Below are 24,773 nucleotides of genomic sequence, written 5' to 3' on the forward strand. Positions count from 1 at the left end.
TGTGTGTGTGTGTGTGTGTATGTATATATATAAAAGTAAAGGTATATATTTAAAGTAATAAAAATAATAAGTAATAAAAATAACATATATGTGTATATAAATATGTATATACATTTGAGAGAGAGAAAGAGGCAGAGAAGAAAAGACAAAAATTATACAATAAAAAGACTGTGAGGGGGAGTCCATTTGTGAGGAAAACTGAAAACCTGGGCTGAAGCAGCTCAGTGTGGAAGTGCTGGTCTCCCTTGAACAGAGGCCTGGGTTTGATCTCCAGCGCCATCTAACATTTGGTTGGATTATATATACCTGTAATCCAAATATTTGGGAGATGGAAACAGGATCAAAAATTAAGGGTTATCCTCAGCTATATAGTGAGTTTGAAGATAGCCTGGGCTACATTTTAGACTGTCTCAACAAAGAGCAAAACAAAAACAAGAAAAAAAAATGAACACCTAATACAGATTCATATCTTGGTGGTTATTAAAAAGTGAGAAGGCAAGATCAAGACGTATTTTAATAAGTGTGTGTGTGTATGTATATGTGGAGTTCATAGCTCAACAAGAATAAAACTTTTTAAATGGCAAGATATACTTGGAAACACATTTTATAAAACAGATATGTAAGTGATAAAATAAAACTGCAATAATATTACAGTATTACTGCCCAAACAATTTAAATTAAAAATGACTGAGGAGGTGCTGAGAAGAGGGCTCGGGTAAAATGCTTGCCTCACAAGCATGAGGACCTGAGTTCATTTCCAAGCACCATGTAAAAATGCTAGGTGTGGCAATGTTTGCCTATAATCCCAGCACTGGAGAGGCAGACAGGAAATCCCTGAGGCTCACTGGCTAGTGAGTCTAGCTGATTCAGTGATTTAGTGTAAGACTCTCTGTCAAAGAATAGAGAGCGATACTGGAAGACAGCTGACAACAACCTCTGAACTACACACACACCAACACTCATAAAACAACCATGCATGCACATATACCACACACACAGGCTGAAAATAATGCAAGTCTGACCACACTAAGTTTCATCAAAAATGCAGTGCAAAAGAAATTCTCAGTCCCAAGTATTACAAAGCTAACACATCTTACAGCCCAGCAGCTCTTCTCCTAGGGGCTCACTATAGAGAACTGAAATTATGTACACTCAAAGACTAATTTATAAACACTCATTATGAGCCTTATTCATAATGAAGAAAACTAGAACAGTTTTGTGATTATATTATACACAATGGAATTAGCCTTAGAACTAAATGAACTTGATAAATACAACAACAAGGGTAAATCACAAAAGCATTATGCTAAGCAGAAGAAGCTAGATACAAAGGAATCCATTCTGCATGCAGTTCAATGAGAGAGAGAGAAATCACCAGTGAAGATACTCAAGAGTGGACACTGCAAGCCTTATATTTGGCCAGCCAGGCCAAATGAGCCAACCAGTACAATAGTGGCACATCTGTCATGGTGGAAACCAACTGCCCTCCAATTGGACTGGAGGCCCGCTCCATGGGAGGGAATACAACCCTGATATTGAAAACCTAAAACAGAGGTAGTTACGAGCCCTAGGGGTATAACATCTGCTGCTGTCTGGCTAAATGTATATACTATGCTCATCAAACTGCCCAGCAAGCACATCTCTTAGTGTTCATACCTATATATTAATGCTACTCTCACTTTTGTTTGAGAACCTTCTCTTTTCAGAGGACAGTGACTTTGGGATGACTCAGAAGGCATCATGGTGCTAGGAAGAAGTGACAGGAGTGGTCATTACTGCAATATCTCTATCACACTTTCCAAGGCTCAGAGTCCATGTGGAAGAGGTGGTGGAAAGATTGTAAGAGCCAAAGGAAGGGTAGGACTTATTACAATGTGCTCCTCCAGACACAAAATGGCCTGTATATCCATGACCTCACAGTGCCTGACACTACCTATACAAGACCATCATAATAGGAGGAAAAGATGATGACATCAAAATAAAAGAGAGACTGATTGAGATGGGGAGGGGATATGATGGAGAATGGAGTTTCAAAGGGGAAAGTGAGTGGGGGGAGGAAGGGTATTACCATGGGATACTTTTTATAATCATGGAAGTTGTTAATAAAAAAATAAATAAATAAAACATAAAAAGCCAGGCATGGTGGCTCACGCCTTTGATCCCAGCACTCGGGAAGCAGAGGTAGGAGAATCAGCATGAGTTCAAGGCCACCCTGAGACTACATAGTGAATTCCAGGTCAGCCTGGGCCAAAGTGAGACCCTACCTCAAAAAACCAAAGAATGAATGAATGAATAAATAAATAAATAAATATAAATAAAGATTCTTATGAATTTTTTAAAAAAAAGGTACCATGCTATACAATTCTGTAGAATTCTCAAAAACATGTGCCATTGCCTGTCATCGTGAGTCTTGATTGTCCCTTAATGTGATTGAGAAGGCCTCACCTACAGCAGCACCTCTAATCAAATCAAGTATCTGTGACAAGTTTTTCTTCTTTAATTATTGGTTTTTTTTTTTCTCTAATCCTTTCTGTTTTCATTTTTCTTCTGAAAGGTTTTCCAAAAGAACAAATGCTGTCCTGGTGGGCGAGGGTTTTCCTGGCTTAGCCTCCCAGGAGCTAGATTGTTTTGTTATCTTGTAGCATTTCTTTGCCTTATCTCCTCTACTTACCCTTATTATCCCTCCCTTCTATGTTCTTTTTACTCCTCTGCTTTTTCTCTATAACCTTCATTCCTTTGCTTTTCTCCTTCTACTCAACCCACAATGACTGGCATCTTAGTGCTCAGTCCTGCTAGTATGCCCTTACTTCTTAAAATGACTGCAGTTTAAGAGGTCAATTTTCATTTGATTGTTACTGTTTTTATAGTGGGCCTACCCTTTGACAGTGATATCGTTTGCAAACTGTTCTACTCAGTTTCATGCTGAGCATTGAGCATTGTGCCCAGACACTTGACCATCAGATAGTTAACTACTAAGCTAGACCTCCAGACTAGCAGAGAAAAATGATACCTCAACCTTAATCATAACCTAGTCCCTCTTGAACAGGTTCAATTCCCTAGAACCCATGTAAGCCAGATGCATAAGATGGTGCATGCATCTGGAGTTCGTTTGCAATGACTGAAGGCCCTGGTGTGCCCATTCTTTGTCCTTCTTTCTCTCTCAAATAAATAAATATAAATAAATAATAATAATATAAAATATAAATAATAATAAATAAAAATAATTATTAAAAAATTAAAAATATAATCAAGGCTATATCCTACAAACTTATAACAAGTATTATTCTAAATGGGGGAAAAAAAACCTCAAAGGATTTCTACTTAAATCAGGAATAAGTCAAATGTGGCTTCTGTCTTTGCTCTTATTTAATGTAGTACTTACTTGTCTTAGCTAGAGAATCAAACAAGAGAAGGGGAAAAAAGCTATACAAATAGGAAAGGAAGATGTCAAAGTATTGTTATTTGCAGATGATACTACTCTACCAGAAAACTTCTAGATTTAATACTTTCAACAGAGTGGCAGGATACAGAGGCTGGGGTGATGGCTCAGTGATTAAAGGCAGTTTGTTGCAAAACCTGATGACCCAGGCTCAATTCTTCAGTACCCATATAAAGCTAGATGCACAAATGGGACATGTGTCTATAGTTTGTTTAGTCACAAGAGACCCTGGTATGCCCATTCATATTTCTCTCTCTCTCTTCCACCCCCTTTCTGTCTCTTCTTCCTCATAAATAAATTATTTTACTTTTTATTAACATTTTATATGTGTGTATCATGTTTTGGTTCCCTCTTTTTCTCATCCCTGCACCCATTCCACTGGGGACCCTCTTCTATGTGGTTACAAGTATTGCCCATGGGATTGTGGGATATGCCTTGTGGGAACAGCAATCAGTTTTTATGTGTGTAGGTAGGGGGAGGGAATGCCTCTGGGTATGATGTTTCCCCCTGTGGCTCTTACATTCTTTCCGCCCCCTCTTCCGCAAAATTCTCTGAGCCATGTTGGGTGGGTTTTAAGTCTGCTTCAGTGATGAGCTCTTAGGAGCCTCTGGATCTCTGCTTTGGTAAGTGTTAATTATCCTCAGGTCTGTCTCCTTTACCTTGGCACTGATTCTCAGGTTCACCATGGAAGCAGCACTCTTGTTCATCTCCCCAATTCCTCTGTGGTTTCATCTGTGGCTTGGCTGAAGCGTGATGGGTAGTTTGTCTCCTTGGGTCTCGCTACCTTCTGAAAAAGAACAGATTCTCCAAAGGAGAGTGAGTCACCATAGTTTATATGGGATAAGCATTGTTCATTTAGGGGGAATTTGATATATGTAATCCCTCTTTTAGCCAAAGACTAGTGAGAGCTTGAGATTGGAGAGTATAATCTTTACCTCCATAGGATTCTGGTCTGGTTCCCAATTCCAGATATGGGTTCCTCTACACTAAGTGGATCTCTTAGCCAATCAGAAAGCTATTGGTTGCCCACCAAGGCTGTGTGCCACTATTGCACTGGCATGTAAATCCTGTCAGGGTGTTTGCTTCTTAGTAGCTTAGACCTCTGGTTGCTCAGATCAGTGTTGGCCACTTTCCCCCAGTAGCTCATGTGGTGCTTTCAAGAAGTAGACAGGCTAACTGGGGACTGGCTTTCTTCCAGATTCCAGCCAGGCTCTCTTCATGGTCTTTGTCAGCAGCTTGTTGTGTCTTCAACAATAGGGTCTTACTTTTGTCTCAGGTGGGTATCCAAGTGCTTTGATTTCTTTCTTTGGGAATCTTGAAGTTCTGATTGATCAACAGCTCATTGTGGATAACAACAAATTTCTGATACTGGGAGTTACAGGCCAGAGACAACAACAAACAAACAACAACAACAACAAAAAAAACCTTCCAGCCCTAATGTCTGAGCCATGAGTTGCCTATCAGGCATGTCAGCAACTCAAGCTGGTCCAGATTAGGAGCCACAAGTTAGTGAGACCACGCAACATTTGTCTTTCTGTAATTGTGTGAGTTTGCTGAGTATGATCTGTTTCAAGTCTTTCCATTTTATACAAATTTCACTGTATCATTTTGTTCTTACTGCTGAGTAGAATTCCACTGTGTAAATATGTACCATGTGTACCAGTTACATAGCATAACTTCATTATGCATTTATCCAGTAATGGGCCCCTAGGTTGATTCCAGTTCTTAACTATCCTGAATTGAGCAGCTATAAATGTGGCTGAGCAGATATCCCTGTAGTGATGCATGGGACATTTAGGATAAAAGACCAGTTAGGGAATAACTGGATCTGTTGGTAGGTCTATGCTCATGCTTTTCAGGAATCTTCATATTGATTTCCATAGTGGTTGGACCAACAGTGGAGGAGAGTTCTTCTTTCCCCACATCCCCACCAACATTCGTTGTTGTTAGATTATTTAATGATTGCCATCCTTACTGGAGTAAGGTGGAATCTCAGTTATTTTAATTTGCATTTCAGTAATGATTAGGGGTGTTGAGCATTTTCATAAATCGTGTTAACCATTTGTATTTCTTCCTCTGAGAACTCCCTCCCTATTCAGTTCTCTGCCCCATTTTTGAACTGGGATGTTTGATTTTTTTTCCAATGTAGGGTCTCACTCTAGCCCAGACTGACCTGGAACTCACTCTGTAGTATCAGGGTGGCCTCAAACTCATGGCTATCCTCCTACCTCTGCCTCCTGAGTGCTAGGATTAAAGGCGTGTGTCATCACAGCCATGTTGTGATTTTTTTCTTTAGTTTTTTAAGTTATTTGTAGATTATTGATATTAGGCTTCTGTCAGTGGTATAGCTCACAAAAATTTACTCCCATTCTGTGGGGAACCTATTGGCTCTGATATGGTGTGTTTGTACAGAAGCTTTTCAGCTTCATGAAACCCCATTGGTTTAGTGATTGTTTAATTTCCTGGGCAACTAGGGTTTTGTTCAAAACGTCTTTCCCAATTCCTATATCTTGGACAGATATCTTCTATTTTTTCTTCCAGTAGGAGAAGAGTTTCAGGTCTTATGTTGAGGTCTTTAATCTATTTGGACTTTATTTTTGTGTTTGGTGAGATCTGTGGATCTAATTACATATTTCTACATGTGGTTATCCAATTTGTCCAGCACCATTTTTTGAAGATGCTATCTTTTCTCCAGTCTATTGTTATTGGCACCTTTGTCAAAAATCAAGTAGCTGTAGGTACATAACCTGAAGTCCAAGTCTTCAGTTCTATTCCATTGATCTATATTTCTGTTTTAATGGCAGTACCATGCTGTTTTTGTTACTATGGCTTGTAATATATCTTTAGATCAAGTATGGTGATGCCTTCAGAAGTGTTTCTTTTGCTGAGGATATGTTTGGATATCCAAGGCCAGCTGCCATTCCATATTAACTTTGAGATCATTTTTTCTATCTCTGTTAATAATGATGGTAGAATTTTTATTGGTATTGCATTAAATCAGTATATCGCTTTTGGTAGAATTGCTATTTTCACAATATTAATTCTACCTATCCAGGAGAATGGGAGGCCTTTCCATCTTTTCAAGTTCTCCTCAATTTCTTTCTTGAGTGTTTTTACGTTTTTGTTACATAGGTCTTTCACATCTTGGTTAGTGTCATTCCAGGGTATTTTTGTTGTTGTTATTGCTATTGAGAATGGGGTAGTTTCACTGATTTCTCTCTGTATATTTGTCCTTTGCATATAGAAAGGCTACTGATTTTTGTGTGTTGATTTTGTATCTGGCCACTTTGATAAAGGAATTAATCACCTTTAGAAGTTTTGAGATGGAGACTTTTGGCTCACTTATGTACAGGACCATGTCATCTGAAAATAGGGCTAACTTGACTTCTCCCTTTCCAGTTCATATTGCTTTTATTTCTTTCTCCTGTCTTATCGCTTGGACTAGGATTCTAGTACTTTGTTGAAGAGCAGTGGTGAGAGTGGGCACCCTGTCTTGTTCATGATCTCAGTGGGAACACCTTGAGTTTTCCCAATTAAGTACTATTTGGGCTTTAGGAGCTTTATGTATATAGCCTTTATTGTGTTGAGATATAAACCCTACATGCCCATTCTCTCCAGCATTTTGATCATAAAGTGATATAATTTGCCAAAGGCCTTCTCTGCATCTATTGAAATAATCATGTGATTCTTGTGATTATGTTTATTTATGTGGTATATTACATTGACTGATTTTCATATGTTGAACCATCCCTAGGATGAAGCCTACTGATTGAGGTGGATAATGCTTTTGATGAGTTGTTGAATTTGGTTTGTGAGGATTTTGTTCAGGATCTTTGCATCTAAGTTCATTAGGGACATAGGCCTGCAGTTTTCTTGTTGTATCTCTGTCTGGTTTGGGTGTTAGAGTGATGCTAGCTTCATGAAAGGAGTTAGGGAGCATTCCCTGTCCTCTGATTTTATGAAGCAGTTTGAGAAGAATTGGTTTCAGTTCTTCAATGGAGGTCTGATAGAACTCAGCTGAGAAGCCATCTGGTCCTGGACTTTCTTTTTAGGGAGATTTTTGATTACCTTTTCAATCTCAATGGATGTTATAGATTTGTTAAGATTAATCTGCTCTGGGTTTAGGTTTGGTAGGTGGTATGTGTCTAGGAATTCATCCATTTCCTCCAGATTATCCAGTTTTGTTGAGTAGAGGTTTTGGAAGGATGTCCTAATGATTCTTCCAATTTCATTGATGTCTGGTGTGACCTAACCTCTTTCATTTCTGACTTTGTTAATCTGAAACATCTCTTTTTTTGTTGTTGTTTGATCAAATTGGTCAGGGGTTTACTCATCTTGTTTATTTATTTATTTTTTTTTTGAAGTGCAAGCTCTTCATTTCATCGACTTTATTGTTTTGTTAGTTTCTAATTCATTGATTTCTGCTTGATCTTGATTATATTTCTTTCTGTCTGGAGTTCTTAGGGTTAGATTCTTTTTTTTTTTTTTTTCCCAAGACCTTTGGATGAATGGTTAGGTTATTAATTTGGGATCTGTCTTTGTTATGAAGGCATTTAGTGCTATGAATTTTCCTCTTAGAACTGCCTTCATTATTTCCCATAAGTTTTGGTAAACTGTGTTCTCATTGTCGTTCAATTCCAGAAATTTTACCATTTCCTTTTTTTTCTTCCACTATCCACTTATTGTTTAAAGGTGTGCCATTCAGTCTCCAGGAGCTGGTGGAATTCCGGGTGCATCTCTTGTTAATTTCTAGCTTTACAGCATTGTGATCTAATATTATGCAGGAAATTGCATCAATTTTCCTGAATATATGGAGGCAGGCTTTTTGTCCTAACATATGATCTATTTTGGAGAAGGTTCTATGGGCTGCTGAGAAGAAGGTGTATTCAATATAATTAGGATAGAATGTCTTTTAGGTCTACTTGATCTGTGGTGTGGTTAAGCTCTCTTATTTCCCTGTTGATTTTCTGTGTGGATGATCTGTCTATTGATAGTGGAGTATTAAAGTTCCCAGCTATGATGGTGTTGGTGTTTATTTCTGTTTTGTTGTCAGGAAGGTTTTGTTTTATAAAATGAGTTGTACCTGTGTTTGGTACATATAGATTTATGATTGTGATTCCTCTTGTTGGGCCATTCCCTTAATGAGTAAAAAGTGTCCTTTTTGTCCTTTTTGATGTTTCAGTTTGAAGTCTCTTTTATTAGATATTAATATAGCAACACCTTCTTATTTCTTATTTCTATTTACTTGGAATAACATTTTCCATCTTTTCATCCAGAGAAGGTGTCTGTCTTTAGTGGTGAAGTGGATTTCTTGAAAACAGCAAATTAACGGGTCTATTTTTCTGTTCCACCCTATTAACTTGTCTTTCAGTGGGTGAATTAAGACCATTAAATTTAAGATTATAACAGTGATATTTGATTTAATACCTGCCATGTTGGAGTGCTTAATGAGGTTTGGTGTTTTCCTGGGCTTTTTATTTTTTTGAGCCTGCACTAGTTTTGGTTATTGTGATCTTGTCCTTGTAGGGTTTTGAAATAGGTTGTTTGACTCTTCTGTGTGGAGTATTCTCTGTAGGTTTGGTTTTGTGGTCATATAGTTGTAGAGCTGACTTTTATCATGGAAAGTTTTTCACTACCTATTTTGAGGGGTACTTTTGCTGGGTTGGAAGCCATAACTTTTTAGACTTTGATGTGTTCTGTTCTAGACCCATCTGGCTTTCCAGTTTCCATTGAGAAATCTGAGGTAATTCTGACAGGCCTGCCTTTGTATGTAATTATTTGTTTCTCTCTTGCTGCTCTTAGCACTTTTTGTTTTCATTGTTTTCAGTTTTATTGATGATGGGCCTTGTAGAGTTTCTTCTTTGGTCCAGTCTGTTTTGAATTCTGTTAGCTTTTTGTATCTTTATGGGACTTTCTTTTGAGAGGGTGGGAAAGTTTTCTTCAATAATTTTGTTAAATAAGTTCTCCATGCCTTTGGTCTGGATCCCTTCCCCTCTTGGTATGCTCATGCATATGCTATGACCTGGATGATAGGTCATTTTAGAGTATTCCACATTTCCCTCATGTTCTGTTCCCAAGATATTTTGAACTTATTGAAGCATTTGGACTCCCAAACTGTTTCTTCTATTTTGTCTTCCTCTGTGACATTCTGTCTTCCACATAATTAACTGTTCTTAAGGGCTTCTAGAGATATTTTCACTAGATCAAATTGCTGTGTATTATCTGTTGTCTTTTTCTGTATAGTATCTACCCCTTTGTCAAGTTCCAATTGCAGGTCTTGTTTTGAATTTCTTAATGCTTCCTGGAATTCATTCTTGCATTTACTAATGTCGTCATTCAGCTTGACCAGCTGGTTATTAAGCTCCTCTGTTTTTTGGCTCACCTTCAGTTCACTTAATCTCTTTTCAAGTCTGTTTTTGTTGTTGTTGTTGTTGTTGTTGCTGTTGTTTGTATGTTTGTTTTTCTATTTGACCAAGTCTGGTGAAGAGAGCTGTGTGGGTTTAATTTATGTGGTTGTTGGTTTTTTTGTTGATTTGTGCAAGTTCTGCCATGTGCTTGGCCAGGTTCACATATCTTGTGCCTTTATTTTGGGGGTCTATTCCTGTTGTCGCCTCTGTTTTCATTGGAGACTTCCTTTGTGGGACTGAACTAGGCAACCTTGTTGGAGCTACCTCCATGTGATGTTTCCTGGTGTTTCTTTTGCATTGTTGTCTGTCCATCAGTGTGGGAGTCTTATTTTTATTTTTCTTTAATTAAGGAGGAAACAAGAGTTTTCCCTTGCAGTATTTTCAGTGAGTGTTCTGTTATATGTTTGACTAGGGTTGGCTAATGGTGACTTTGTGCTTTGGTATGCACTTGTTGTGAAGGGCATAAGTACAGCAGTCACTCTGGGCTGGTCCTTATTACCAAAGGTAGGATTGGAGGTCTGAGATCCCTTTTGGGCTAGTTTTAGCTGTGTCTTTTCTGTAGCATTTTCTCCTCCTCTCATACTGAGCCCAGATAGGTGCTGACAGACACAGTGGAGAGCACCTCTGGGAGAGAGGGAAGGCACTTGGACATGTGTGCACAGCACAGTGGTAGGCCAGGCCAAGATAGAGCAGACCAGTGAACAAAAATGCAGTGAGCAGGGCCAAGAGAGAGACGTAGGCTTGTGTTCACAGATGCAATGGGCATGCTGAGAGGGGAAGGCAGTGCAGTAAGCAGGGCTAAGAGAGAGGAAGTCGGCCAAGTCACAGATGCAGTGGGGGTGGGGGCAAGAAAGGAAAGACACATTCACAGACACAGTAGGGGTTGCAGAAAAAGGGAAGAAGCCCTGATCTATCACTGAGAGATGCGGGGCGGGTGAGGGGAGAGAGCTATCTGACAGACTAAGTGGGGTGTGGGCTCCAGGAGAGTGGGAAAGTGCGAGGCCTGAGGTCAATGTGCAGCAGAGAACTTGGTCAGGGAGTGGCTGCTGGGGTGAGTGGTTGGGAGTCCTAAGTGTCAGAAGCATGAAGCGAGAGGGGAAATCTTTTCTAGCTATATGTTTGACAGAGGTTAATACACAAAAATAAACTAAATCCAATTAATTAACAGGCTAATGAACATACAGTTCTCAAAAGATAAAGTACAAATGGCCTATGAACATGAAAAAAAACACAACCTCACTAGCTGTCATAGAAATGCAAATTAAAACTACACTGAGAGTCCACATCACCCTGATCAAAGTGGCAGTTGTTATGAAAAGCCAACAAATGATGGTGAAGATGTAAACTGGTCCAATGTAAAGGTTCCCCCAAAACTAAAATTAGATCGGCCATATGACCAGCTATACTAGAAAGACTCCAAGTAAACATATCACACAAATACTTGTTGTGGTGGTTGGATTCAGGTGTCCCTCATACACTTAGGTGTTTTGAATGTTGGGTTCTTAGCTAATAGAGATTTGAGAAGTAATGCCTCCTGGAGGCAGTGTATTTTGGGGGTGGGCTTATGGGTATTATAGCCAGTTTCCCCTTGCCAGTATTTGGCATATTCTCCTGCTATGGTTGTCCTCCTGATGTTGGCCAGGAGGTGATGTCCACCCTCTGCTCATGCCATCATTTTCCCCTGCCATCTTGGAGCTCCCCTTTAGTCTGTAAGCCAAAATAAGCCCTTTTTTCCCCCAAAAGATTTTGGTCAGGTGATTTCTGTCTGCAGTGCAAACCTGACTGAAACACTTGCACGTGAGTGTTTATTGCTACACTAGTTACTAAGCTAAGGTATGGAATAGAAATCTGAAAATAGAAGAATAGATAAAGAAAATGTGGCATATAACACAAGGAGTTGTTTCAAAGAAGTCATCTCATTTTCAGGAAAATAGATGAAAGTAGAAAAAATCATACTGAACAAATTTTCAATTGCACAAAGACAAATAAAACATTTATTCTATCATGTGTGTTTCCCAGATTTCATATAGATACATAAAGTTATGTATGTATATGTGACATGAAAGAAGTGAAGGGTTGGGGAGATGGTTCAGTGGTTACAGGTGCTTGTTTGCAAAGTCTGCTGACCCAGGTTCAGTTCCCCAGCAGCTCTGTAAAACCTGATGCTTGAATGGTACATGTGCCTGGAAAAGTGGCAAGAGGCCCTGGTGTGCTCTTCCTCTCTGTAAATACATATATTTAAAAGAAAGTAAAAGTGAAACCAATCTAGGGCAATAAAAGTACCTAACATATGGGGAGGGAAAGAAAAAGAGAGGGTAGCATGGTAGGTGTGGGGGAAGATATGTGCATTATATATTTGCATGAAAATGTTCCTATGTAATCCAGTGTCATGTACAAAGGATATATACTGTGTACACACACCTCACCTCACCTCAAAGAGAAGAGTTTGTTCTGTAGCCAGTTGAGCAATCATAGCTCAGTAATACAGATTTAGATTACCTTTAGATTACTGCAAACACCGTGTTCCACTGTTAAGGTTATATCATAAAGTGTTTATAATAACAGAGCAAAGAATATAAAAATCAAGGTACTTTTCAAGTACATTGGTGGAAATATCAGGTAGGCCAAGTTATAGCAAAGTAGAGAAGTCTCTGTTGCAGGCCTTAGATGCTGTCTTAGCCTTTGTGTTTGTGGAAGCTGTGGTCTCTTTGTACATTCCAAAAAGATTTATCTACTAGTCATATGGATGCTGAGTCAAACATAGCAATGGGCAATAAGTGGATATTTAATAGGACTAAGATAACTCAAGAGAATTTGGCCATGGTTCTTGAAATTCCCATCAGTCAAGCAAGTATGTAGGATGTTTAATACAGGTGTGGACTCCAGTTCACAACACCAGCAAAATTAAAAGAATATATTTATGATGCTGGATTTTGAACCCAGGGCCTCATACATACTAGGCAAATACTCTACCACTGAGTTATGCCCCCCAGCTCTTTTCCTAACCACCAGAGTAATGTATGAATAAATCTGTATTTCCTTGGAGTTAAATAAATAATACATAATTTCAAAGAAAAGCTCTTTCTACCAGAAATTACTGGTAGATGATGGATTTGGGGGGACTGCGTCATGGTGATGTCAAGGGTTGGAAGTGGATTAGAAGGGGTGTTTACAGAGATTGTCACTGGAGGAGGCCAAACTACTTGTGGGTTCAGAAGAAAACCACCAGATTAAGTTCTATAATGAAGAATATATATGGCTTTTATGAGGAAAAAGAGGGTGCCAACACATGATGTATCCATATGAAATACATTTTAATAATAATAATAAAATATTTAAAAATGAAAAAATAGATTCTTGAATAAAAGAGTTTTCAGGAGGCAGAAGTAGGAGAATTGCTGTGAGTTAAAGGCCAGCATGGGACAACAGATACTTGATATTATCCTTATTTTGCAATTGTAGAGACGTCATCTAAGAAAGAGAGGCTGTATCTGTCAGTTACTTTCTCATTTCTGGAACAAAATACCCAATCAGAAGCAGTTTATGGAAGGAAAGGGTTTATTTCAGCTCACAGTGCCAAGGGGAAGAGTCCATCATGGAGGGAAAGCATAGCAGGAGCAGGAAACTGGCATCATATCCTCACATCAGTAGGGAGGAAGTAGAGAGAGATGAATGCTGAATGTTTAGCTAGCTTACTCCTTTTCATATAGTCCAGGAACCCAGCCATGTGATGTGTCCGTAGTTAGGGTGGGTCCTCCCATCTCAATTAATCTAATGTAGAAAATCCTTCACTGATGAGAGATCTGTTTACATGGTGATTCTAAATCCTATCAAGTTGAAAACCACAGATTAATCTTCACAGAACCTTGAAGTCTAATTAATTCAGGTACTACAGGCACATAAGGGACAGTGTTCTTCAAAGGTTTGTAAGGGTCTATTTTAATTAAAGTCACCAGGGGCACAAGTCCACAAAGCACACTCAGAGCTAGTAAATCTGCATTGCTAATCAATTCCCTTGGTTGATAATTTCTAAAAAAAATTGACAATACTGATTTAATTAAGATCTAGGAGATATTTTTCCAGGTGAAGATTTAGTGTTTGTAGTCCTTAAAAACAAATGTTAGCTTCTGAAGCTGTGGCTTTGTCTTTCTCTGGTTAAATGTAGGCTACCTCCTCAAAATGCTCATAAACTTAACTGTAGTTCTCCAAGCTCTCATGACAGATTATTTTTTGAACTGTTATAATTTCTGATAGTAGTATTTTTCAGATTCTTTTTTTGTTCACACTTTTTCTCCGCTTAAACTACTTGAGATATGTTACTTTATATTACCATTTTTATGCAGTATAGGATAAAGGTGTATTATAATCAATGAATTACAGTGGATAATAAATAGAAGAAAAGGATTTCATTTGTATTCACATTTAGATTAATTCATATTTATATTTTTAAGTACTGGGTCTTTTATCAGATAATTCTATTTTTCTAAATTCCCTTTTTGTCTAACAATCTTAATAGCATTCCCCCCCCCAATACTCTTTGTAGTATTTATCTGCTTAGTTTCATACAAATTCTAACACTTAATAACAATATACATTATTCTATTTTCACAGTGATTCTTTTCTTGCAAACCGAGAAAGTATGCGCCAAATGATGAGAAGTTTTTCTGAACCTTTTGGAAGAGGCTTTCTCAGCATCTATGATGGTAGAGGAGGAGCCCGTAATCATAGAAGGCATGATGATAGCAAAGATTCCTCAATGGTATGTTCTTTATATTATAAAGACAAGTAGCAAGGGGGTTCAGATGATATGATTGACATATGTGTTGCAGAAATATCTATGATATAAAAAGGGAAGGCAGAATCCTGAAACAATGAATTGTTGCCAATATGGAATTCCACTGTTACCAAACTTATGGGACCCTAGGGTGTTATTATAATAAGCCAAAGTAAACTGTTATTTGTCATATGTATTTCTCCCCTTTATAATCTCTCCCATGTCTTAAATTAAAAGCATCAAGAAAAACTTGTTGCTGGTGCATACATACAATTTTTTTAGATGTTAAAACAGTAGTACAAGTAATGGCATAATGTTTTGTCTTTATTGGATCAGTTAGCACCAAGCTGTTGCATATCATCTCGAACCTTCCTAGCTTAGATTAATTAACCTTTCACTATTTAAGAAAACTTGTATAACAGTGATGTATTCTTTTTTAATATATTATTTTTTATTGACAACTTCCATAATTGTAAACAATATCCCATGGTAATTCTCTCCCTTCCCCCACTTTCTTCTTTGAAACTCCACTCTTCATCATTACCCCCCCATCACTCTCTTTTATTTTGATGTCATGATCTTTTCTAACACTGATGTATTTTTATCAGTCTTATCTGAGAACAAAACTAGGAGATCATAGACATGCTCAACTCAGTAAAAGAACAAGCAAGATTGTTATAAATATTAACCATTTTGGCCTTTTGTCTCATTTCTGTTGCTTTTCAGCCTCAAGTACAGAAATTACAGAATAAAAATTCCACAAGGATTTCCATAAAATTGAATCTTTATTGTTGAAATGTAGATATTTAGATCTCCATAAACTTTAAATCAGTCATTTGGTAGACTTCCAGAATATTCTAGAAAATATTTTTAGATTTTCTGTTCAAAGAAAAATTACCAAACAATGCAGGGAAATCATGTATGAAATTGAAAGTCATTTGAGCATTAAAATACTTTGTATATCTTCTGTAACCACAGTGAAGAAAGAGTAGCTGTTTGAATTTATGTGCATAAATGAGCTGACCACAGCTTTTATGAAAGAAGCAAAAGAGGCAATTTTATTACTTTATTTGCAAGCACATGAGGCCTATTTGTAAGTTAGCTGACAATTTACTAACAGTATTTGTACATATTTGCTGGAACTCCACTGGTCATCCATTGGAAATCAAAATAAATGTCTGTCATGGATACTTGTGCTTAAAGCACTGAATATTTAACAGGAGCTGGAATAAAAAATATGTAACCAAGTAAAGAGAAAAAATTGCTGTGAAACTATAGTTTGTAACATTCAGTGTTTAGAACTACTTTCATCTTAGCATGCTTCAAATAATATTTTCTTGCGAAAATGGCTTTTAATCAAGGAGAAAACACACAGTAGAAGTAATGTCACTGCATAAATGGGTTGATGGGACAGGAAAGATAATTCTGAATACAGAGGAGACCTAAACCAGCATATGGACACAAGTCTAAAATGATTGGTTCCTTCTTCTCATAGTTGGGCTGCTATAACCAGTTACCTCAGTCTGAGTAGCTTATGTGCAACAGAGATGTATTCCTCACAGCTTTGGAGTGTGAGACTCCTAAGATACTGGCAGGCTCTCTGGCAGTCCTAATTTTCTGCTTCATAGACTGTACCTGCTGGCTGGGACCACATGGTGAAAGGAGAAAACAAGCTCCCTCAGGCTACATGTGTCTGTTAATCACTTAAAATGTGCCAAATACCAAACAAAAGCAAATTTAGACAATGGGCAGCACCACAACAAAGTTCAGGGACAGCCCACAGGATGGAAGAATGTATTGGCAATTGAGTCATTTGATAAGAAGTTAACATCCAAAGTATATAAGGAACTCAACCAACTGAATAGCAAGAGAAAGAGAGATAAAGAGATAATAAACAGATACTCTACCAAAAATGGACAGATCACCTGATCAGACATTTCTGCAAGAGCACATACAGATGGCAAATGAGCACATGAGAATACATTCAGCATCACTGATCATTAGGGAAATGTGAATTAAAACTCGTGAGACGTGCCTGTTCAAATGGTTTTATCAAAAATATGAAAGCCGGGCGTGGTGGCGCACGCCTTTAATCCCAGCACTCTGGAGGCACAGGTAGGAGGATCGCCGTGAGTTCAAGGCCACCCTGAGACTACAGAGTTAATTCCAGGTCAGCCTGGACCAGAGAGTGAGACCCTACCTCGGAAAAAAAAAAAAAATATATATATATATATATATATATATATATATATATATATATATGAAAGATAATTGAGTGTTGGGAAGTACACAGACAAAAGTGAAGTTTTATTCACTGCTGGTAGGAATGTAAATTAGTTGATCCAAAATCCAGAAATGGGGGCTGGGGATATAGCTCAAAAATAAAACAGTTGGGGACTAAAAGTGGCATGGATAAAGAGTATCTGTGTTCCCACAATCATTGTAGCATTATTCATGATCAGCAACCTGAGGAATCAGATGAGTTCCATCACTGGATGAATAGACAAAGGAAATGTACTATATAGATACAATGGAGTATTATTCCACCTTTAAATGAATGGAAATCTTTTTATTTGTGAACACATAGATGAAAGCAAAGTACAGTATGCTAAATGAAATAAGCCAGGCATACAAAGACAAATAAATACCATATGAGTTCATGTGTATGTGAACTCTAGTAAAGCTGCCATCAGAGAGATGAAGAGCAGATCAGGAGCTACTAGAGGCTTCAGGTGAGAGAAAGGAAGTAGTGTACAGAGCAGTTTTAGAAAAACAGGAAGAACTGGCTCTTGATGTATTTTGTATAACAAGTGAACATGGTCAATAAAAATGTATCACACATTTAAAAATAATTGAGAGGGCTGGAGAGGTGGCTTGGCAGTTAAGGTTCTTGCCTGCAAAGCCTAATGACCCAGATTTGATTCCCAGTACTTACATAAAATCAGATGCACAAAGTGGCACACATATCTGGAGTTTGCAGTGGCTGGAGGCCCTGGCATGCCCACATTCTCTTTCTCGGTCTCTCTTTCTCTCAAAATATAAAAAAATAACTAAGAGAGTAAATTTCAAATGTTTCGCCTAAAAATAATAGGTAAAACAGGTAATAGATACACTTGATTTAATAATGCCATATTATTTTATACATCAGAATATCACTTTGTGACCTTTATAAAATTATGACTTGTTGATACATTTTTATAAAAGTAATACATTTTTATAAAAGAAAACCACATGTGATTAGTGACTTCCTTAATGTAAATCAAGATAAACATGCCATAGACTCTAGAATATTTGGTGTTTTTTAACCAATAGGATGTAAATAGCATTCACCTTCTATGTGCATATCTATTCTTTGTTTCTCATTTTTTGCTCATCTCTTTAAACATTTTCACAGAAATTGCAATATTTATACCTATTAAAATAAATGGCAATTTTCACTGTGTCAGATTTAGACCAATAAATAAGTCTTATAGCTTTTTAAATAGCAATGCATCTTGATAGTATTTACTTACATCACATCTAAAATCAAATAGTAATACACATTTTTCTAAACATTTTATCAGCTATCTGAGAAAGCCAACACAAATACATTTTTTTTCGTTAAAACTCTGTCTCTTTTGCCAACCAACTGACCATTTTTCTAGGACCTTTGAAAGAGCATTAGTATTTTTGTTTTGTTTTTTGAGACAGGGTCATATGTATACCATACTGGCCTTGAACTCACTATGTAGCTGAGGATGACCTTGAACTTATGGCCCTCCTGCCTTCATCTCCCATGCGCTCAGATTACAGGTGTGTGCCACCACACCTGGGCTTATATAATGCTGGAAATCATACTCAGGGCTTCTTAGATGCTAAGCAAGCACTCTACATGAAGCTGTATATATCCAATTCCATAAGTTTTGTTTTGTTTTGAGGCAGGGTCTCACTTTAGTCCAAGCTGACCTGGAGCTCTGTAATTCAGGCTGGCCTCAAATTCAAGGTGGTCTTCCTACCTCAGCCTTCTGAAAGCTGGGGCTAAAAGTGTGTGCCACAATGCCCAGCCTTCCATGATTTCTTTATGAGGATATTTTTAATATATTTGATCAGTTTGTAAGGATTAGTTTAAAAAATTAAGTAATTTAGCCAGTTATGGTGAACACTCCTGTAATCCCACCAGGATCAAAAATTCAGGGTCATGCTCAGCTATACAGAAAGTTTAAGGCCAACCTGAGTGGTGAGAACCTGTCTCAAACCAAGAAAGGTAAATAATTTAATGTGTAAATGTATTTAACAGCCAGGGGTGATATACCAGTGGTTATAGGCACTATTTGCAAAGTCTACCAACCTAGATTCAATTCCCAAACCAAGCAAGTAAAGCCAGATGCAAAAAGTGGTACAAGCATCTGGCATTCCAGTTGCAGGGGCAAAAGATCCTGGCATGTCCACACACACATGCACTAAACATATGTAAATGTTTGTAAATTTATTATACCCCAGTTATGATATTTATATTTGGTAATATACTGGGTTCATCAAAATATTTTATTTATTGTTTATTTGCAAGAAGACAGAGAGAAAGAAAGAATAAGCATGTCAGGGCCTCCTGACATCTGCAAACACAATTACAGATGCATGTGCCACTCTGTGAATCTGGCTTTATGTAGGTACCTTTAACCACTGAGCAATCTCCATACCTTTTAGAAATTTCATTTTTATTTATCCGTACATGTTGTAAAATACAAATTGAAAACTAGCAATTTTGATGAATATTGATTGTCATTTTTGAAATCTGTATTAATTTCTTACTTCATAAGTTGGCCCTTTGGTGGCATAAAACTTTATACTCAGTGTCTCTACCCACATTTGGTGGTGTGATGATGTAGTATCTCTACTTATTTTTGTGAGCATTTGGTTTTGTTATTATGTAGCTAGTTTTTAGTTTTAATTGGTTAAGGCATGACCCATGAATCTTTTCAAAATTATGGAGTAGTTCAGCAAAGTAAAGAGGATTTAATATGTAATTATATCTTCTATTCTAATTAATTTTGAAATATTTGTCTTAATCCATAGGAAATACTTTTCTTCCCACTGCCTTTCTAGAGTGGCCATATATTCAGTGACATATGGCTTCCCTATTTGCCTTCCAGGCTCCTGTCAGACCCTACAATGCATAATAAGCAGATAATTTAAAAAGTACATATTGAGGTTTTTATATTAAAATGTTCTACTATGTTGGTAGCTCAAGGCTATGTGTTTATGCAGTGCATCTTTTTACATTTTTGCTATGACTATATAATAAATGCAAACAAAATTCACTGGATTTTTTTGTAGGCAATGAGTTTTTCTCTTGTGCCTTTTGGCAGTTTTGGTGGTATGGTTTGTATCATGAGACAGAAATTATTTCAGCAATGTTTTCTGACAGATTCTTATTTCTCATTAACTCAAGCAGATTGAATGGCATGCATCTCACTAGTTGTCATAGTGGCTTTTAGTATTTGTACTGGAAACATCTGCTTCATGTATTAACTTTATCTGAACATGTTTATAAAATATTTCCTGAAGTGCCATCAAAATAAATATAGTCAGTCTTCAGAAATATCTGTTTTGCATATATGTGTGGTGTGCATACATATGTGTGGGTTGGTGTGCACATGTGTGTACAGATGTGCATGTACATGTATATGCTCATCTGTGTGTTTTGGCCAGAGCTTGATGTCAAGTGTCTTCTTAAGTCATTCTCTACCTTACCTTAATTTTGAAACAAGTTTGTTCACTAAACCTAGAGTTCTCCAATTTGGCTAGACTGCTAGCCAGCAAGCCCAGGGATTCTCCTGTCTCTGCATTCTCCACACTGGAGTTAGAGGCTAGCACTGCCACACTTGGGTTTTATGTAGGTACTAGGGATATGAATTCAGTTAACAATTGAGCCATATCCCCAGCCCCTACATAAACTAGATGTTGAGAGAATATTTGCTTGATTTGCAGAGGGATCTCATACTATATTTGGAAGTCAGGATGTCCATATGCTTGTGGTAACTTTCCATGCAAAGCTCACTGGCCACTGTTTCAGTGATTTGGTCAGTGCTGTCTCTTGCTTGCCCTGCATAAGTAGAGCTGGTTGCAACAGATCCTGATGCCCTCTGCCCCATCCCACATTTTACTACCCAAATTTCCTTAATATATATACATTGGTTTTTTGAGGTAGGGTCTCACTCGTACCCAGGCTGACCTGGAATTCACTCTGTAGTCTCAGGGTGGCCTTGAACTCATGGCAATCCTCCTACTTCTGCCACCCAAGTGCTGGAATTAAATGCATGCACCACCATGCCTATCTTAAAAGTACCTTTTTAAAAATGGGAAGAGACAATAAAATAATTTCAGATCATCATAATACTTTAGGACATGGAATGGCATAGTTATATACACATGGATGATAGGTAAAAGCTGTGTTTCTAACAAGTTGATGTTTGCATGAAGAAGAGGAACTGTGTTAAAAATCAGGAAAAAATGGGGGCTGGAGAGATAGCTTAATGGTTTAGGCACTTGCCTACAAAACCAAGGGACCCAGGGTCATTTCCCCAGGACCCACGTAAACCAGATGCACAAGAGGATGCAAGCATCTGGAGTTTATTTGCAGTGGCCAGACACCCTGGTATGTCCATTCTCATTCCCTCTCTCTCTGTACATTTCTCTGTCTCTCCCTCAAATAAATAAATAAAAATAAAAATATTTTTTAAAAATCAGAAAAAAAGAGGCTGCAGAGATATCTTATCAGTTAATGTCCTTGCCTACAAAGTCAAAGATCCTAGGTTCAATTCCCCAGGACCCACATAAGCAAGGTGTACAAGGTAGTACATGTGTATAGAGTTCATTTGCAGAGGCTGAAGGCCCTGGCGCGCTCTGTCTCTCTCTCGGCCTCTCTCTCTCTTTCTTTCTCTCTCTCAAATAAATAAATAGAATGAAATTTCCAAGCATGGAAATTACATCTGTGCCTCCGCTTTTCACCACTTCAAGGCTTCCCCAGAAAGTCCAGGTGCTTCTTTTGATGACTAGTCCTACAGTGAAGTGAGAACAGAATACATGGTCTGATCTTTTCCTCCATCCTCCTCCCCTTCTGCATTGTTAACTTTCTGTATCATATCTATTATACAGGCCTTGATTTTCACCTAGTGTTCAAACAAAATGGTCCAAATGTTTATAGAACTGAACCTCAAATGCTGCATATTAAGTTCTCTGTGGTCTTCTGTATGCCCATAGCTGAGTCAGTCTCTCCTTAAATATTTCTCTTTTGTTTTCTCTCTTCTGTATGAGAACATGTCCTAAAGAGGGTTTGTACAAATCCAGTAGACCAGAGTAGGCCTTGGATAATTGTTTTTGTACACTAGGCTTCACACACAGCAAAGGACTCTCCAAAGGACCAAATGATACCACTGAGCCATAGTGCTTTTGGCACTAAGGAGACTGAGCTACTGTGCTCTCAGCACCTGGGAGACTGAGCTACCCTGCTGTCACTCAGGAGATTGAGTCACTGTCTGCCTGTACTCAGAAGAATGAGCCACAGTCCTCTCAGCATTTAGGAGACTGAGTCAATGTGCTCTCAGCACCCGGGTGCCAGAGTGCTCAGTGTACTCAGGAAGCTCCTGCTTGAGCCACTCACATTGTTTCATGGCCATAGATGGTGCATCAGATGATGAACTGGAATCGGTGCTTACTTTTCTGCTCAGTGCCCCAGTGTTAAAATCTAGGGTGGATGGCAGAATTTTCTAAAGCACATTTCTGGGTTGCAACCCTACTTTTCTCTGGGGTTGCCATTTGTGTGGTAGGGTGCTTAGCAGTACCCCTGGTCTGTGGATATGCTTACATATCCTTCTTGGTTTTGATACCCCAAAATGAGTATTTGTAAAGGAGATCTTACCTGGGCTTTTGAAGAATGCCTCACTTCCCAGGAATGGCTAATTAGCCAGCAGCAAAGCAAGGGCATGTAAATGAGTGAGAGTGACATCACCACTTCATGTGACGAGCTGTGATGCCACAAGAGGAGGGCTTCTAGAGAGCTGCTGCTGCTGTTTCTTTCTTTTCTTTTCTTTTCTTCTCTTTTCTTTTTTTCTTTTTCTCTTCTTCCTTCTCTTCTCCTTCTTCTTTCTTCTCCTTCTCCTTCTTCTTCTTCTTTTTTTGGGTTTTACAAGGTAGGGTCTCACTCTAGCCCAGGCTGACCTGGAATTCCCTATGTAGTCTCAGGGTGGCCTTGAACTCATGGTGATACTCCTACCTCTGCCTCCCTAGTACTGAGATTAAAGGCATGTGCCACAATGCCCAGCTAGAGAGCAGCTTTTTGTTGTTGTTGTTGTTGTTGTTGTTGTTGTTGTTGTTGTTGGTTTCTCGAGGTAGGGTCTCACTCTGGTCCAGGCTGACCTGGAATTAACTCTGTCATCTCAGGGTGGCCTTGAACTCATGGCAATCCTCCTACCTCTGCCTCCCGAGTACAAGAGCAGTTTCTTTAAGCCATTTAGTACTGGTACAGGTGACACTGGTGTCTTATAGTCAAGTTTTATTTGTTTGCATGGTGGAATATTAAGAGAGAAGAAAGAAAACTGAAAACATCTGATAATAGAGCTTTACAGCCCAGGAAAACTACTCAGTATTTAATAGCCAAATTACATCACAGCAGACAAATGGTATGGATATGGGTGCATTCATAAGTACATGCTTTTTGTGTGCATGTACATATCTATATACCTCTGTGTATGCATATGTACATATTATATATACACCTCTGTGTGTGTATATACATGTTACATACATACCTCTGTGTGTATATGTACATGTTATATGTACACCTCTGTGTGCATGTATGTACATGTTACAGGTCCCCAATTACCTCTTTAGGCTTCTCAGGATTTGGTGCATGCTTCATTTTTCTTGAATGGGTCACACTTACCATATAGGCCTTAAATTAGTCTTGTGTAGTTGATCACTGCATGATATTTCACTAAATGGATTGGGGAAAAGTTTTCAACTGTTTTAGGAAATTGATTTGTTTCTTTGGTGCTGTAGTTAATAATATACTTCCTAATATCCTGTAGCATACAGATGTCAACCCTTTTCAGACAATGGACCGAATGATGTTAAATATGAGAAACAGTATGCAGGAGTTACAGAGAAACTTTGTAAGTACCAAAAGGGATAAGAACATTGTTTTCAGTTACTGGTAACCTCTAGTAGTGTCCTTCAAGCATCTTTTGACTATAGTCTACAATAGCTAAAAATCTTACGTGATTAATGCACATGTAATAGTTATATGATTCAAAATATAACTGAAACAAAAATTTTATGAAAAATGATTATAGCATGCTGATACTTCCATTTTTATTCAATTAGTAAAACATATCTCACTGAATTTATTTTACAGCCAGCTTATAAGTTTAAAAATATTACTACTTGACTTTCACAATTAAAATAATCCAACTCCAAAACACGTAATTCTCCTGAGTCACTATTGTGAGTGAACATTTCTATTAATTTGCATGTTTTATTATTCATAATAATCTATCTGTTTAAAGCATTGTGTAGCATCTAAGAAATTAAGTTTTATGACTAAAAAAAACCCTGAAAATAACTTCCAAGAACAATGTGTAGATCTGAGATGAGATCCATACAATCCAGATTTTATAAACAAATACTCATGCTCTTTTCTTCCTACTCATGACAACATCAAAACAAGTAGCTCAGATCAACCTGTATCATTCCATATACCCAGTTTGGATTTTATGGATTCATTCAGAAAGCCCTAATCTGAGGTATGAGTAATGGTTCAGTAATGTATCAATATGATACCCATAGCAAGTACAAAAGTTCTTGTTATATATCTAATTCACTTGATAATGTCAAAACTATACAGGGGGAAATCTCTGCCTAATGGAAGTATCCCAGTTTCAAGTATAAAGCATTTTTATTTAAATCTAAGCCACACGCACTCAAAAAATTAAGGATATCTGAGTAAAGCATTTGTTATTTACAAGAGGAATGGGAACTGGTTCCCAGAATGAAAGAAGCTAGGACTTTAGGTGCCATTTGGATAAGTTACTGGTAATATGGCATCCTTAGTACAACTGATACCAGTATTGGTACCTATTTGAATCCTGACATTAAATCTCCATATGCAACTGGAGTC

General features: G+C 37.8%; 1 protein-coding gene across 2 annotated transcripts in view; it reads left to right on the plus strand.

Moving 5' to 3' along the window:
• Nucleotides 1-24,773, plus strand: part of Mlf1 (myeloid leukemia factor 1) — a 44,007-nt gene that overhangs the window by 13,827 nt on the left and 5,407 nt on the right. For both annotated transcript variants that reach the window (XM_045130038.1, XM_045130039.1), the window contains exons 2-3: nucleotides 14,458-14,605; nucleotides 23,686-23,769. In XM_045130038.1, the coding sequence (XP_044985973.1) occupies nucleotides 14,458-14,605; nucleotides 23,686-23,769 (232 nt within the window). The remainder of the gene's footprint in view (nucleotides 1-14,457; nucleotides 14,606-23,685; nucleotides 23,770-24,773) is intronic.

This window comes from Jaculus jaculus, chromosome 11, assembly GCF_020740685.1.
Source record: "Jaculus jaculus isolate mJacJac1 chromosome 11, mJacJac1.mat.Y.cur, whole genome shotgun sequence".
NCBI classification, from domain to species: Eukaryota; Metazoa; Chordata; class Mammalia; order Rodentia; family Dipodidae; genus Jaculus; species Jaculus jaculus.